We start from the raw sequence: 15,528 nt of genomic DNA on the forward strand, positions 1-15,528 counted from the left end.
ACCATCTGTGCATTCTCTATGGGGAATCTGGCTGTCTCTGATCACTTGTAGCTGTGTTACTATATCACTGAAGAATAGAAGCGGGACCGCCCAGACGTTTATAGTCTATGGGACATCATAAAAAGGGGGGGGGGGAAAGCAGCCCTGAAGTAGAGAATTAGTTCTTAGTATTGTTCACCACTTTTATTGGATCAACTAACTCAGATTACAAGGTTATGCGTTTCAGCGTTGTAGTGGCACCTTCTTCGGTTGTGAGATTATCCTCGGCCTGAGAAAGGTGTTGGTATAATACTGAAATGCGTAGCCTTGTAATTAGAGAAGAGCAAATTTGATCGGGTCCCTGCTTATTCGGCAAGCTATAGTGCTTACCGAATAAGCTGCAGAGGGGATCCGAATACATGGAGCACGCTGGCTAATCTGCTGTTCAGCTCCGCAGCTGCATGTGCAGTTTATTCGGTAAGCGCTATAGCTTGCCGAATAAGCAGGGACCTGATCAATAGCTTGCCGAATAAGCAGGGACCCGATCAAATTCGCTCCACTCTACTAAGAACCTGATTTTGTTGATCCAATCCAGTAACAGTGGTGAACAATATCGGCCAGATTCTCACTCTGCTTACATCGTTCAGGTGTAGATGTGTAGCGAGCAATGTCAGCAGAAACGTCAGTGATGTGTGCATTCACTATTGCCTGCCCTAGACCAGGGGCAGTGGCATACAGGCGGCAGGCCACGCGACCACTATGGGGCCCGATGCCAGCACCCGCACTGGGCCCACCTCCATCTGTCATCACAAGCAATGATGATGGAGAAGAGAGCGACAGCTGAGGCTTCCTTCCACATCATTCTTCCTTGGCGTCTGACGTCTCAGCGCGTGATCCTTTTCGTCAGACTCCGGGTGGAATCTCCCTTCCAAGACACAACGTGCACATTAGCCTTAGACGGCTCTGGATTACATTGGAAATCTGCATATTTGATTGTATGTTCCTTTTTTATCCTTCAATAAAACAAATTCTAATCCCAATGCCTAGATACATGGCCCCTAACTACAACCTTCTAATCTTCATACAAGCTGTGACAGATTGCCTTACTACCATGGGTAATAATAAATGTCCCCCTTCTGGCTCGGGATGTGACGTGTGTACGTTATACGCGCAGCCTGCGGCCAATGTGCCCCAAACCTGCAGGGATGGCCGCGTATTAGCCCATCGTCACCCTGGCTCGTCACAATAAGGACTTGTTGGGGCTAATGATGGGGCTACTCTGTAGCATAGGCCACCAGTATCTGCAGGGATGGCCGCGTATTAGCCCATCATCACCCTGGCTCGTCACAATAAGGACTTGTTGGGGCTAATGATGGGGCTACTCTGTAGCATAGGCCACCAGTATCTGCAGGGATGGCCGCGTGTTAGCCCATGGTCACCCAGGCTCGTCACAATAAGGACTTGTTGGGGCTAATGATGTGGCTACTCTGTAGCATAGGCCACCAGTATCTGCAGGGATGGCCGCGTGTTAGCCCATGGTCACCCAGGCTCGTCACAATAAGGACTTGTTGGGGCTAATGATGTGGCTACTCTGTAGCACAGGCCACCAGTATCTGCAGGGATGGCCGCGTATTAGCCCATCGTCACCCAGGCTCGTCACAATAAGGACTTGTCGGGGCTAATGATGGGGCTACTCTGTAGCACAGGCCACCAGTATCTGCAGGGATGGCCACGTATTAGCCCATCGTCACCCAGGCTCGTCACAATAAGGACTTGTCCAGGCTAATGATGTGGCTACTCTGTAGCACAGGCCACCAGTATCTGCAGGGATGGCTGCGTATTAGCCCATCGTCACCCAGGCTCGTCACAATAAGGACTTGTCGGGGCTAATGATGTGGCTACTCTGTAGCACAGGCCATCAGTATCTGCAGGGATGTCCGCGTATTAGCCCATCGTCACCCAGGCTCCTCATAATAAGGACTTGTCGGGGCTAATGATGGGGCTACTCTGTAGCATAGGCCACCAGTATCTGCAGGGATGGCCGCGTGTTAGTCCATCGTCACCCAAGCTCCTCACAATAAGGACTTGTCGGGGCTAATGATGTGGCTACCCTGTAGCACAGGCCACCAGTATCTGCAGGGATGTCCGCGTATTAGTCCATCGTCACCCAAGCTCCTCTCAATAAGGACTTGTCGGGGCTAATGATGGGGCTGCTCTGTAGCATAGGCCACCAGTATCTGCAGGGATGTCCGCGTATTAGCCCATCGTCACCCAGGCTCGTCACAATAAGGACTTGACGGGGCTAATGATGGGGCTACTCTGTAGCACAGGCCACCAGTATCTGCAGGGATGTCCACGTATTAGCCCATCGTCACCCAGGCTCGTCACAATAAGGACTTGTTGGGGCTAATGATGTGGCTACTCTGTAGCACAGGCCACCAGTATCTGCAGGGATGTCCGCGTGTTAGCCCATCGTCACCCAGGCTCGTCACAATAAGAACTTGTCGGGGCTAATGATGTGGCTACTCTGTAGCACAGGCCACCAGTATCTGCAGGGATGTCCGCGTGTTAGCCCATCGTCACCCAGGCTCGTCACAATAAGGACTTGTCGGGGCTAATGATGTGGCTACTCTGTAGCACAGGCCACAAGTATCTGCAGGGATGTCCGCGTATTAGCCCATCGTCACCCAGGCTCGTCACAATAAGGACTTGTCCGGGCTAATGATGGGGCTGCTCTGTAGCATAGGCCACCAGTATCTGCAGGGATGTCCGCGTGTTAGCCCATCGTCACCCAGGCTTGTCACAATAAGGACTTGTCGGGGCTAATGATGTGGCTACTCTGTAGCATAGGCCACCAGTATCTGCAGGGATGTCCGCGTATTAGCCCATCGTCACCCAGGCTCGTCACAATAAGGACTTGTCCGGGCTAATGATGGGGCTGCTCTGTAGCACAGGCCACCAGTATCTGCAGGGATGTCCGCGTATTAGCCCATCGTCACCCAGGCTCGTCACAATAAGGACTTGTCCGGGCTAATGATGGGGCTACTCTGTAGCACAGGCCATCAGTATCTGCAGGGATGTCCGTGTGTTAGCCCATCGTCACCCAGGCTTGTCACAATAAGGACTTGTCGGGGCTAATGATGGGGCTACTCTGTAGCACAGGCCATCAGTATCTGCAGGGATGTCCGCGTGTTAGCCCATCGTCACCCAGGCTCGTCACAATAAGGACTTGTCGGGGCTAATGATGGGGCTACTCTGTAGCACAGGCCACCAGTATCTGCAGGGATGTCCGCGTGTTAGCCCATCGTCACCCAGGCTCGTCACAATAAGGACTTGTCGGGGCTAATGATGGGGCTGCTCTGTAGCACAGGCCACCAGTATCTGCAGGGATGTCCGCGTATTAGCCCATCGTCACCCAGGCTCGTCACAATAAGGACTTGTCGGGGCTAATGATGGGGCTACTCTGTAGCACAGGCCACCAGTATCCTGACTACCACTATCACCGGCTGGCCCTTTAACCCCTTCACCGCTCTGGAGCAGTCACACCGCAGATCCAGCACTTTGGCCAGAAAGCGGTTAACCCCTGTATTACCAGTATGTGCCGTTACGGCGGCCACCCCCTCGCGCTCCCATTAGCCCTGGCACCTCTGCACCGGCAGAGTCACTTACAGGGGGAAGTGCCAGTGTCAGGGGCAGCAATATAGTGGGGTGGGACTGAGCTGTAGGAAGGTGGTCCCGGACCACTCAGAGGGTACTCCACAGCCACCAGGTGTATTGTAAGGACAATGCCACATCGGCTCTGTGGCCTGCGCCATCTTCACATCTGCTGAGGTCTTTTCCATCAGGGAGTAACAGAGGAGACCCCTCCACGTCCCTTCCCTGCCTGTAGGGGGCTACCTGGCAGTCCTGTCAAGTCTCCCATTCCTCTGACAACCTGAGTGACACGTACAGAACACGCAGGGTGTCAGGTGTGACCGTAGCTGTGGCAGCAGGGCTGGGGACAGTCACACGTCTCTGGGTCACAGCTTCGTTTCCATAGAAACCGGTCAATCGCATACCCTGTGACTGCAGAGTGATTCCAGGCGCGGTCACGTGACATCGGACCCGGAAGTGGGGGCGGAGACTGCGGTGCAGGCTGCAGTTCTGTGGCGGACGTCAGAGCGGGTGACGTGTCTGCGGAGCAGGAAGCGATTGTACGGTGACCCTCAGTGATGGCGAGCTCCGCACTGCTGCTTCTCCTGCTGGCGGCCATCCCCAGGCCCGGGGCTGCCTTCTACCTGCCGGGCCTGGCTCCTGTCAGCTTCTGTGAGCCGGGGAAAGAGACGGCGGAGTGTAAGGTGAGCGGGGCCTCCCTGGTCATGTGACCACCGGCGGTGCAGGGGCTTGTGCTCCATGGCCATCTCCAGGTGTGAGCGCAGGCTGTATGTTCCTACCCCTCTCTGAGACCCCATTACTGAGAGGGCCGCCATGTATCCTACACATCCCTCTGTAGTGTTCGGGGTGCCCCCCGTAGATGGTGATCATATATATGACTAGGGCAGCGCAGGCCTCCAAACGTGGGGGTCCTGGATTCACAGCCCAGCTGTAAGCAGATTTATGGGAGAGCGATGATGATGATGTCTGTAGTAAGTGATTGTGCTATGTAAGCTGGCACAATGAATGATGTCCGCGTGTACAGGAGATGCCACATCTGCCGGACGTCTACGATGGATGCCACACACCAGGCATCTGCACCTGTACGTTGTCATGTTAGGAGCATATATAGTATGTAATGGCAAACTCAATTCTGCAGATCAGCAAAAGAAAAATGTATGAAATGTGAGCGGTGAAACACTGGCCGTCCAAGCTTTCCCAGCACCCTGCAAATAGGTAAAGGACACTGCAGTGAGAAGGATCCTCTATAACCAGTGTCAGTACCAGATACGTAAGAGGGGCTTGTCTGGAAATGGGCTCTGTCCCTCTTACACAAGCTGATACAGGTGGTAAAAAGACCCCTAATCCGGGGTCATTTACTGCACTGTTAATACAGGCTGACAAGTGTACGATGCACAGAGAATGTGACTGTTCTGTGAGCTTAGAATATCCTCTAATTAGCAGCACATCTTTCAATAAAGAGATATATATATATTTATGGCAGCATATAAATCATTGCACTCCAGGATTTGGCGTACTGCTGGCCTGGAGAGACTGGCTGATAGTCAGGAACAAGTGTTCTTACGCCACGGTCACACATTCAGTATTTGGTCAGTATTTTACATCAGTATTTGGAAGCCACAATCAGGAGTGGGAGAATCAGAGGAAAAATATAATAGAAACACATCACCACTTCTGTATTTATCACCCACTCCTGGTTTTGGCTCAGGAATACTGATGTAAAACACTGAACGTGTGAATGGGGCCTTACAGAAGCTTGTTGACCATTGGCCAGTACAGCCTGTGTGCTATGTTGGTGTGTGCGCTTGCTGCATTTATAATTCTGCTGCTATACGGTGTAGTTGCCCAATAGAAATGAGACTCTTCAGAATCAAGATTATTTGAAAAAGTGTTAAAGGGAACCTGTCACCCCCAAAATTGATGGTGAGGTAAGCCCACCGTCATCGGGGGCTTATCTACAGCAATCTGTAATGCTGTAGATAAGCCCCTGATGAATCCTGAAAGGTGAGAAAAAGACGTTAGATTATACTCACCCAGGGGCGGGCCTGCTGCGGTCCGGGTCCAATGGGTGTCTCGGGTCCGGTCAGGAGCCTCCCATCTTCGTTCCATGACGTCCTCTTCGGGTCTTTACGCCGCGGCTCCGGCGCAGGCGTACTTTGTCTGCCCTGTTGAGGAAAGAGCAAAGTGCTGCAGTGCGCAGACTCATGGCCTCTCTGACCTGTCCCGGCGCCTGCGCACTGCAGCACTTTGCTCTGCCCTCAACAGGGCAAAGTACGCCTGTGCCGCGGCGTGAACACCAGAAGAGGACGTCATGGAATGAAGATGGGAGGCTCCTGACCGGACCTGAGACACCCATCGGAACCGGACCGCAGCGGGACCGCCCCTGGGTGAGTATAATCTAACGTCTTTTTCTCACCTTTCAGGATACATCGGGGGCTTATCTACAGCATTACAGAATGCTGTAGATAAGCCCCTGATGACGGTGGGCTTAGCTCACCATCGATTTTGGGGGTGACGGGTTCCATTTAAGTCACTTCTACCACTGAATTCTGCTACAAATCACAGTATATTTAGGCTTGGTATACAGATGTAAGAGTACAGTGTAATTATAAAGAAACTGCATTATCGATGTGCTTTTATTCTCTAGATAAAATGGAAGATCCATATACAGTACCTGAATATATACATTTCCTATAATGGCCCTTACTCTGCTGTTCACACCCACTGGTGGTTGTAATGCCTCATTGTGTAGTGACCTATCCCGGCTATTAAACCTGACAAACCTGTTACTGACATGTCACCGTGTCCTGTTTAACAAGCACCATACTGCCTGATTTAATTGTGTCTTTTCTGCTTCCTTGTGATATTGTACATATATTCCCATTGTGCAGACAGGTCCATTGTCCTGATAGTCAAAATTTGAAGAAATAGCATTGTGCCATTTGGCTTATGGATACTTTCACACTTCCGTCTTTTGTCCTCCATCGCAATCCGTCATTATGAGCAAAAAACGGATCCTGCAAATGTGCTTGCAGGATGCGTTTTTTGCCCATAGACTTGAATAAGCGACGGATGGGCACATGTCGAATGCGACGGATGCGTCGTGTTTTGGCGGACGCGACGCCCTAAAAAACGTTCAATGTAACTTTTTTTGTCCGTCGGTTCCGCTTTTTCCGACCGCACATGTGCGTCTGGAACTCCGCCCCCTCCTCCCCGCTCATCACACTGGGCAGCAGATGCATCGTAAGCCTGCATCCGCTGCCCCCGTTGTGCTAAATTTAGCACAACGTCCGTCGGTACGTCGGGCCGACCGTTTGCGACCGCCCCGTACCGACGGAAGTGTGAAAGTAGCCTATAGCAGCTGTAGAGGGATACAGCACTCTGAATTCTGGATCCTGTGTATTCACAAGGTGGGCGCTTCCACCAGCTCTCACCGGTGACTGACATGCCTGCAGATATGAAGACCCCAGGCTCATGATTATGATCCCATGTGTCCACACGGTGAATGCTCCCTCCATCATTCTCCTGGTATATCTGCAGGTATACACACAGCGTGTCAATCACTGGTGAGGGGGCTGGTGGGAGCGCTCGCCTCCTGAATACATGTATTCTTTCTTTGCTGCTACAAGCAAGCCAAATAGGAGTCAGTGCGATGTGTATGTCATGCATGGAAATAATGGATGAAGTGGCACTCACCAAGTGTAAAACTTCACCTTTATTGTAGTCCATGATCATTGCGTTATCAGGATAATGGAGCAGTCTGAAAGAACGGCAGAAGCAATTTCACATACACGCTGTTTCTGGCCTGGCTTTTTTGGCCAATAATATAATTCTGTTCTAAAGCGCATAGTATAGATCAGTTTATTACAGTGAATGTGGCATGTGGAAACTAATAGAGAATAATCAAATTGTGATTTTACCCTTCGCCACGACAGCACCCCACATGAGAGAGAGGGATCCGCCCCATAGGAACAGGAAACCTACAGAATAAAAGGAGGCGGTCCCCTCTCCTCCTCAGTTTAGGTTTCCTGTTCCTACAGGGATCCAGCTTACCTACAGATGAAGAGGATCCCTGGGCCATGCACCCGCCTGCGTCGGTATCTGAGGGAATGGCAGGGGCTGCGGTTCCAGAAGCAGCGGCGGGGGAGCCCCTGCTTGCAGCCTCCCCCCTCGTCTGGCCAAGCATCCACGGTCCGGGTCCGGTCACCGTGGGTCCGCCCGGCACCGTGAGGACGCGCGCGCTGCTGCGGCCGGCTTAATATCTCTAGCCGCCGCATGGTGAGTGAGAGCGGCGCGTCTAACCCGGAAGTCGCTGGAGCACTTCCGGGTTGGTCCGGGGAGGCAGGAGAATGGGCGGCAGATTCAAAAATGCAGCGCTAGCGTCGGGCCGGTGTGTGTAAGATGGCTTCACCGGCCGACGATGCGCACTTGCCCGCAGTGCAACAGCGTTCTCCTAGCAAGGAGAGAAGCGCTAGGAGCAGCACAAAGAGTGGTGGTCGACCTCCAGAGAAGGGTTCTACCACCAAACGAAATCCGCCTCCAGAACCGGTACCTGTCAGCTTCACTGGGTGAGTTTTTGAAAGAGTCTCTTCCTATATGCTGATATATGTTCCTCCTGTATCTTTCCTCTAGACTAAGAAAAGGACACACAAGTCCAAGCACAAGGAATGTGCTTTATGTACGCAGCCCCTCCCGGATGATTATGTTAAAAAACTGTGTTCGGAGTGTATCATGCAAACCTTACGGCAGGAACATAATGACTCCATCAGAGGTCAGAGCCATAATCCGGGAAGAAATGCAGGGGTTGGCGCAGAAAAGTACCACCAGTACCCGTCAGCTTAGTAGGTCCAAATCTCCAGTCAGTTCACAGTCAGAGGATGTATGTATATCCTCAGGTGAAGCGGAATCCCAGCCGAGCTCATCCGAGACTGAAGGGGGACTTTGTCTTCCCAACAGCAGTGTGGACAATTTAATAAAATCTGTCAGAAGCACGATGGGGTGCTCAGATGAGAAAGAAAGTAAATCGGCTCAGGACATCATGTTCGCGGGGTTAGGACAGAGGAAACGTAGGTCCTTCCCCGTCATAAAAACTATTAAAGAAATAGTAAAAAAAGAGTGGGATAAGCAAAATAGAGGTTTTCTACCATCATCCTCTAAAAGACGCTATCCCTTCAGCGACGAGGAGCTAAATACCTGGTCAAAGGTGCCGAAGGTTGATGCCACTGTAGCCTCCACAACCAAACAGTCGGTCTTACCGGTGGAGGATTCAGGAGTCCTGACAGACCCGCTGGACCGTAAAGCAGAAGCTTTACTAAAAAGGTCGTGGGAAGCCAACACGGGGGCGTTCAGGCCCGCCATATCTAGTACCTGCACTGCGAGGTCACTACTAGTGTGGATGGAGCAACTGGAGGAACAGATTAGAGGTAGAACTTCGAGAGAGTCAATCCTGCCGAAATTCCCTCTAATCAAAGAAGCAGTAGCATTCCTAGCTGATGCCTCTGTGGATTCGCTACGCCTAGCAGCCAGGTCAGCCGGCCTAGTGAACACAGCCCGGCGAGCACTCTGGCTAAAGAACTGGAAAGGGGACACACAGGCCAAAGCAAAACTTTGTGCGATCCCCTGCCAGGGTGAGTTCCTTTTTGGAAAAGCGCTGGATGAACTCCTGAGTAAAGCAGGAGAAAGGAAAAAAGGCTTCCCTAACCAGTATCTTCCATCCTACAGGAGAGCCTTCAGAAGACGTCCCTTTACCAGGAACAAGCCGTTCGAACAAAGGGAGCGATGGGAGTCGAAGGACCCGAAGCAAAAAGGTGCCTTTTTTAGCGGGTCCCATAACCCGAAACGCAAATACCGCTAACCAGGAGGTGGGCGGCAGATTAAAATTCTTCCTCCCCAGATGGGAACAAATAACATCCAGCCAGTGGATTCTGGACATTGTACAATACGGCCTAAAATTGGAATTTGACCGAATCCCTTGGGATTCCTTTATAGTAACATCTCCAAAAGGTCAAGACCAACAAAGGGCTCTGGAATCAGAGATCCTATCCCTTCTGTCTAAAAAAGTCCTGATAGAAGTTCCCCAGGATCAAGAAGGGAAGGGGTTCTATTCCCCTTTATTCTTGATCAATAAGCCTGATGGTTCATTTAGAACCATCATAAATCTCAAGAGATTAAACGCCTTCCTGCGTAATCATACCTTCAAAATGGAATCCATTAGTTCAACCATAAAACTCTTGTTTCCTAGGTGTGTCATGGCCGGAATAGACTTAAAGGATGCCTATTATCATCTTCCCATACATGCCGAACATCAAAAGTATCTAAGGGTAGCAGTCACCCTGGAAGGACAGGTTCGTCACTTTCAGTATGTTGCAATGCCATTTGGGCTTTCTATGGCTCCCCGCATCTTCACTAAGGTGATATTAGAAGTGATGGCTCATCTACGTCAACGAGAAGGCAAAGAAACTGACTATACAATCAAGGGTATCAGACGCAATACGCAACCCCTACATGACATTAAGGAAGGGCATGTCTTTACTGGGGTCATTATCATCATGTATCCCTGCTGTACCATGGGCACAATTTCATACTCGTCAATTACAGTATGAGGTATTGTCGGCTCAGGGAAAAGACGGACATCTAGAAAGCAGAATAACTCTTTCCAAAGATGTCTTAGAATCACTATCCTGGTGGCTAGACATGGACCACCTCTCAGAGGGTGTACCATGGATAATAGACCCGTCTAAAATAATTACCACCGACGCCAGCCCTATTGGGTGGGGAGCACATATGAAAGACAGTCTGGCCCAAGATACTTGGGACCAGGCAGAATTGTCATATTCCTCCAATTGGAAGGAGTTAAAAGCGGTAGAATATGCCTTAAATCACTTTCTTCCGCAGATTCAAGGAGCAAATGTAAGAATTTACTCGGACAATTCCACCACAGTGGCATATGTGAACCGTCAGGGTGGTACAAGGTCAGGAAGTCTAATGACCATAGCTGCAGACATCTTCCAGCTGGCAGAGACTCATCTAACATCCCTAACAGCCCTGCACATCAGAGGTGTAGAGAACATCAGGGCAGACTACCTCAGCCGAAACGAGTTACGTCAAGGGGAATGGACCTTAAACAGATCCATATTCAGTATGATAACAGAATCATGGGGGATACCACAAATCGACCTATTTGCCACAAAACACAACCGGCAAGTAAGAAGGTTCGCTTCCCTGAACGCCATGGATCACCCAGATATGTTGGACTCTCTCCACCATCCTTGGAGGTTCCAGCTGGCATACGCCTTTCCTCCGATGTCTCTGATTCCTCTAGTGATCAGAAAAATCAGGAGGGAACAAGCAAGAGTGATCCTCATTGCACCATTCTGGCCGAAAAGACCATGGTTCTCTTGTCTCCAGACCATGTGCCTATGCGATCCATGGATTCTCCCATCAGACAAGAAGCTGCTGTCCCAAGGCCCCTTTTTCCACCCGCAAGTGAAAGGTCTTCACTTGACGGCATGGAATTTGAGAGGCAACTACTAAGATCAAGAGGGTTCTCAGCAGACCTAGTAAACACCCTCTTATTGAGCAGGAAAAGATCTACCACCCTGATATATAGTAGGGTATGGAATAAATTCTTAGACTTTTACACGGTACCGTTCACTAAGCAAGTTCCAGTCACACCTATTCTAGAGTTCTTGCAAAAAGGCCGAGAGTTGGGGTTATCTGTAAACACCTTAAGAGTTCAGGTCTCGGCATTAGGAGCCCTATATGGATGCAATATAGCAGCTAATAGGTGGATCTCCAGATTCATAAAATCTTGTGAACGTAGTAAACCGGTCCATATTCCCCGTCTACCTCCGTGGGATTTAAATCTAGTGCTAGAGGCCTTAACCAGCTCCCCATTTGAGCCACTAGATTCAATACCTTTAAAAATCCTGACATATAAAGTTGCCCTCTTGGTAGCCCTAACCTCAGCTAGACGAGTTAGCGACATCCAGGCCCTATCAGTAGACCCACCCTTCTTACTGATATTCCATGATCGGATAGTCCTAAAACCAGACCCCTCATACCTCCCTAAGGTAGCGTCCACCTACCACAGGTCCCAAGAGATATTTCTCCCTTCCTTTTTTGATTCACCTGTAACTCCAGAACAGCATAAATTCCACACCTTAGATGTCAGAAGAGCCATCCTGACCTATATAGAAAGGTGTCAGACATGGAGGGAGAGTAGGGCTCTGTTTATCTCCTTTCAGGGCTACAAGAAAGGACATGGGGTCACGAGAGCTACCATATCTCGATGGATTAGAGATGCTATCTGCTTGGCCTATTCATCAAAAGGCGAGATTCCTCCAGCGGGTATTAAAGCGCACTCAACACGAGCCATGGCTTCCTCCTGGGCGGAACAAGCAGATGTACCGATCCATTTAATATGTAAGGCCGCAACTTGGTCTACACCTTCTACCTTTTACAACCATTATAGACTTGATCTATCTACATCTTCTGATCTAACCTTTGGTAGAGCTGTTCTTAATACAGTAATCCCACCCAAATAATGAATCTCTGAAAATCTCTCATGTGGGGTGCTGTCGTGGTGAAGGGTAAAAAGCCGGATTACTCACCGGTAATGCTCTTTTAATGAGTCCACGACAGCACCCATTTACTACCCTCCCTAAGTTATGCACAGCTCTTCCTTTTAAATTCACAAATAATGGTTGTATAGAGTTTAAGATATTTATGTTGCTGAATAAGAATTAATACTAAAGCTTTTGCGGTTCCCTTTTTGTACTCTGTAAACTAAACTGAGGAGGAGAGGGGACCGCCTCCTTTTATTCTGTAGGTTTCCTGTTCCTATGGGGCGGATCCCTCTCTCTCATGTGGGGTGCTGTCGTGGACTCATTAAAAGAGCATTACTGGTGAGTAATCCGGCTTTTTTTTTTTATTTATTTTTTTAACCCCTTCCCGACATGTGACGGTATAGTACGTCACATGTCGGGACCCCCGCTTTGATGTGCGCTCCGGCGGTGAGCGCACATCAAAGTCGCGACATGTCAGCTGTTTTTTACAGCTGACATGTGCGCGCAATAGCGGCGGGTGAAATCGCGATCACCCGCCGCTATTAACTAGTTAAATGCCGCTGTCAAGCGCAGACAGCGGCATTTAACTACCGCATCCGGCCGTGCGGCCGGATATGAGCGCATCGCCGACCCCCGTCACATGATCGGGGGTCGGCGATGTGTCAGGAAGGTAACCATAGAGGTCCTTGAGACCTCTATGGTTACTGATTGCCGGTGGCTGTGAGCGCCCCCCTGTGGTCGGCGCTCACAGCACACCTGCAAATCTGCTGTGTAGCAGCGATCTTATGATCACTGCTGCATAGCAGAGCCGATCGGGCTGTGCCTGCTTCTAGCCTCCCATGGAGGCTATTGAAGCATGGCAAAAGTAAAAAAAAAAAAGTTTTTAAAAATGTGAAAAAAATAAAAAAAATATAAAAGTTTAAATCACCCCCCTTTCGCCCCAATCAAAATAAATCAATAAAAAAAAAACCCAACCTACACATATTTGGTATCGCCGCGTTCAGAATCGCCCGATCTATCAATAAAAAAAAAGCATTAACCTGATCGCTAAATGGCGTAATGAGAAAAAAATTCGAAACGCCAGATTTACGTTTTTTTGGTCGCCACGACATTGCATTAAAATGCAATAACGGGCGATCAAAAGAACGTATCTACACCAAAATGCTATCATTAAAAACGCCAGCTCGGCACGCAAAAAATAAGCCCTCACCTGACCCCAGATCACGAAAAATGGAGACGCTACGAGTATCGGAAAATGGCGCAATTTTGTTTTGTTTTGTTTTTTGCAAAGTTTGGAATTTTTTTTCACCACTTAGGTGAAAAATAACCTAGTCATGTTAGGTGTCTATAAACTCGTAGTGACCTGGAGAATCATAATGGCAGGTCAGTTTTAGCATTTAGTGAACCTAGCAAAATAGGCAAGCAAAAAACAAGTGTGGGATTGCACTTTTTTTGCAATTTCACTGCACTTGGAATTTTTTTCCCGTTTTCTAGTACACGACATGCTAAAACCAATGATGTCGTTCAAAAATACAACTCGTCCCGCAAAAAATAAGCCCTCACATGGCCAAATTGACGGAAAAATAAAAAAGTTATGGCTCTGGGAAGGAGGGGAGCGAAAAACGAAAATGGAAAAACGGAAAAAGCTCCGGGGGTGAAGGGGTTAAAGGGAACCTGTCACCCCCAAAATCGAAGGTGAGCTAAGCCCACCGGCATCAGGGGCTTATCTACAGCATTCTGTAATGCTGTAGATAAGCCCCCGATGTATCCTGAAATATGAGAAAAAGAGGTTAGATTATACTCACCCAGGGGGCGGTCCCGCTGCAGTCCGGGGCCTCCCATCTTCTTACGATTACGTCCTTTTCTTGTCTTCTCACTGCGGCTCCGGCACAGGCGTACTTTGTCCTGTTGAGGGCAGAGCAAAGTACTGCAGTGCGCAGGCATCGGGCTTTCCTGATCTTTCCTGGCGCCTGCGCACTGTAGTACATTTCTATAATGGAATGGGTACTAAAACGCTGCAGATCCGCAAAAAAGAAGTGATATGCTACTTCTTTTAATCTGCAGCGTTTTGCACTGAATTTTCCGCACCATGTGCATAGCTTTTTTTTTCTCATTGATTTTCATTGTACTGTAAATCGATTGCGGATCTGCAGCGTTTCTGCATCGCAAAAAACGCTGCAGATCCACAGCAAATCCGCAACGTGTGCACATACCCTAAATGTTGAGCCAGAGAAAAAAAAAAAAAAAAAAAAAGAGAGAGAAAAAAAGTGATCAGCACTCACCATTCCCGATGCTATAAAAAGTCTTTATTAGGACATGGACACGGACAGGGAGATCATGGTGTGCAGGGATGACAGCTGTTTCGCGCTACATGCGCTTCCACAGCCCTAAATGTTGAGCCCTGTATAACTCCCACCCACACCCATGATTGGCAGCCTCCTGTGTACACTGTGCATAGGCAGTAAGCTGTCAATCACTGGTGGGATGGAGTTACATGGCACAAGAAAGCTAGTTCTCTAGTGTATCTTCTGATGATAGAATTCTGATTTTATTGAACCTACAAAAGCTGCCTAGGAAGTGACACATCATTGGAATCAGAGTCTCCGTCCCTACGTCATGCTACTTAGGTTACGTGACAAAAACCTGCTGACACATTTCTTTTAAGCAGGGCAGCAGGTTGACATCTGTGATACTGCACATCTGTACAACATGGATGATGCATCATTCCCCCACCCTGCCTAAAGGTACCTTCACACTAAACGATATCGCTAGCGATCCGTGACGTTGCAGCGTCCTGGCTAGCGATATCGTTGTGTTTGACACGCAGCAGCGATCAGGATCCTGCTGTGATATCGTTGGTCGGAGAAGAAAGTCCAGAACTTTATTTTGTTGCTGGATCTCCCGTAGACATCGCTGGATCGGTGTGTGTGACACCGATCCAGCGATGTCTTCACTGGTAACCAGGGTAAACATCGGGTTACTAAGCGCAGGGCCGCGCTTAGTAACCCGATGTTTACCCTGGTTACCAGCGTAAACGTAAAAAAAAAAACACTCACATTCCGGTGCCCAGCGTCCGCTTCCCTGCACTCCTCCTGCATCCTGTGTAAGTGCCGGCCGTAAAGCAGAGCGGTGACGTCACCGCTCTGCTCTGTGGGAGATGCCGGAGATGTTCGGCGCTGACACAGGATGCAGGAGGAGTGCAGGGAAGCGGACGCCGGGCACCGGAATGTGAGTATGTGTTTTTTTTTTTTACATGTTTACCCTGGTTACCAGGGGACTTCGGCATCGTTGGTCGCTGGAGAGCCGTCTGTGTGACAGCTCTCCAGCG

The 15,528-nt window shown here is 49.5% G+C and overlaps 1 protein-coding gene across 1 annotated transcript in view; it reads left to right on the top strand.

Annotated features, from left to right (window-relative positions):
- The first annotated feature begins 3,676 nt into the window (after positions 1–3,676).
- The window catches only part of TM9SF2 (transmembrane 9 superfamily member 2), a 77,537-nt gene continuing 65,685 nt past the window's right edge, over positions 3,677–15,528 (top strand). Inside the window, exon 1 of the mRNA XM_077297068.1 lies at positions 3,677–4,316. Coding sequence (XP_077153183.1) covers positions 4,191–4,316 — 126 coding nt within the window. The 5' untranslated portion in view covers positions 3,677–4,190. The remainder of the gene's footprint in view (positions 4,317–15,528) is intronic.

The sequence above is a fragment of the Ranitomeya variabilis genome, chromosome 3, assembly GCF_051348905.1.
Source record: "Ranitomeya variabilis isolate aRanVar5 chromosome 3, aRanVar5.hap1, whole genome shotgun sequence".
Lineage (NCBI taxonomy): Eukaryota > Metazoa > Chordata > Amphibia > Anura > Dendrobatidae > Ranitomeya > Ranitomeya variabilis.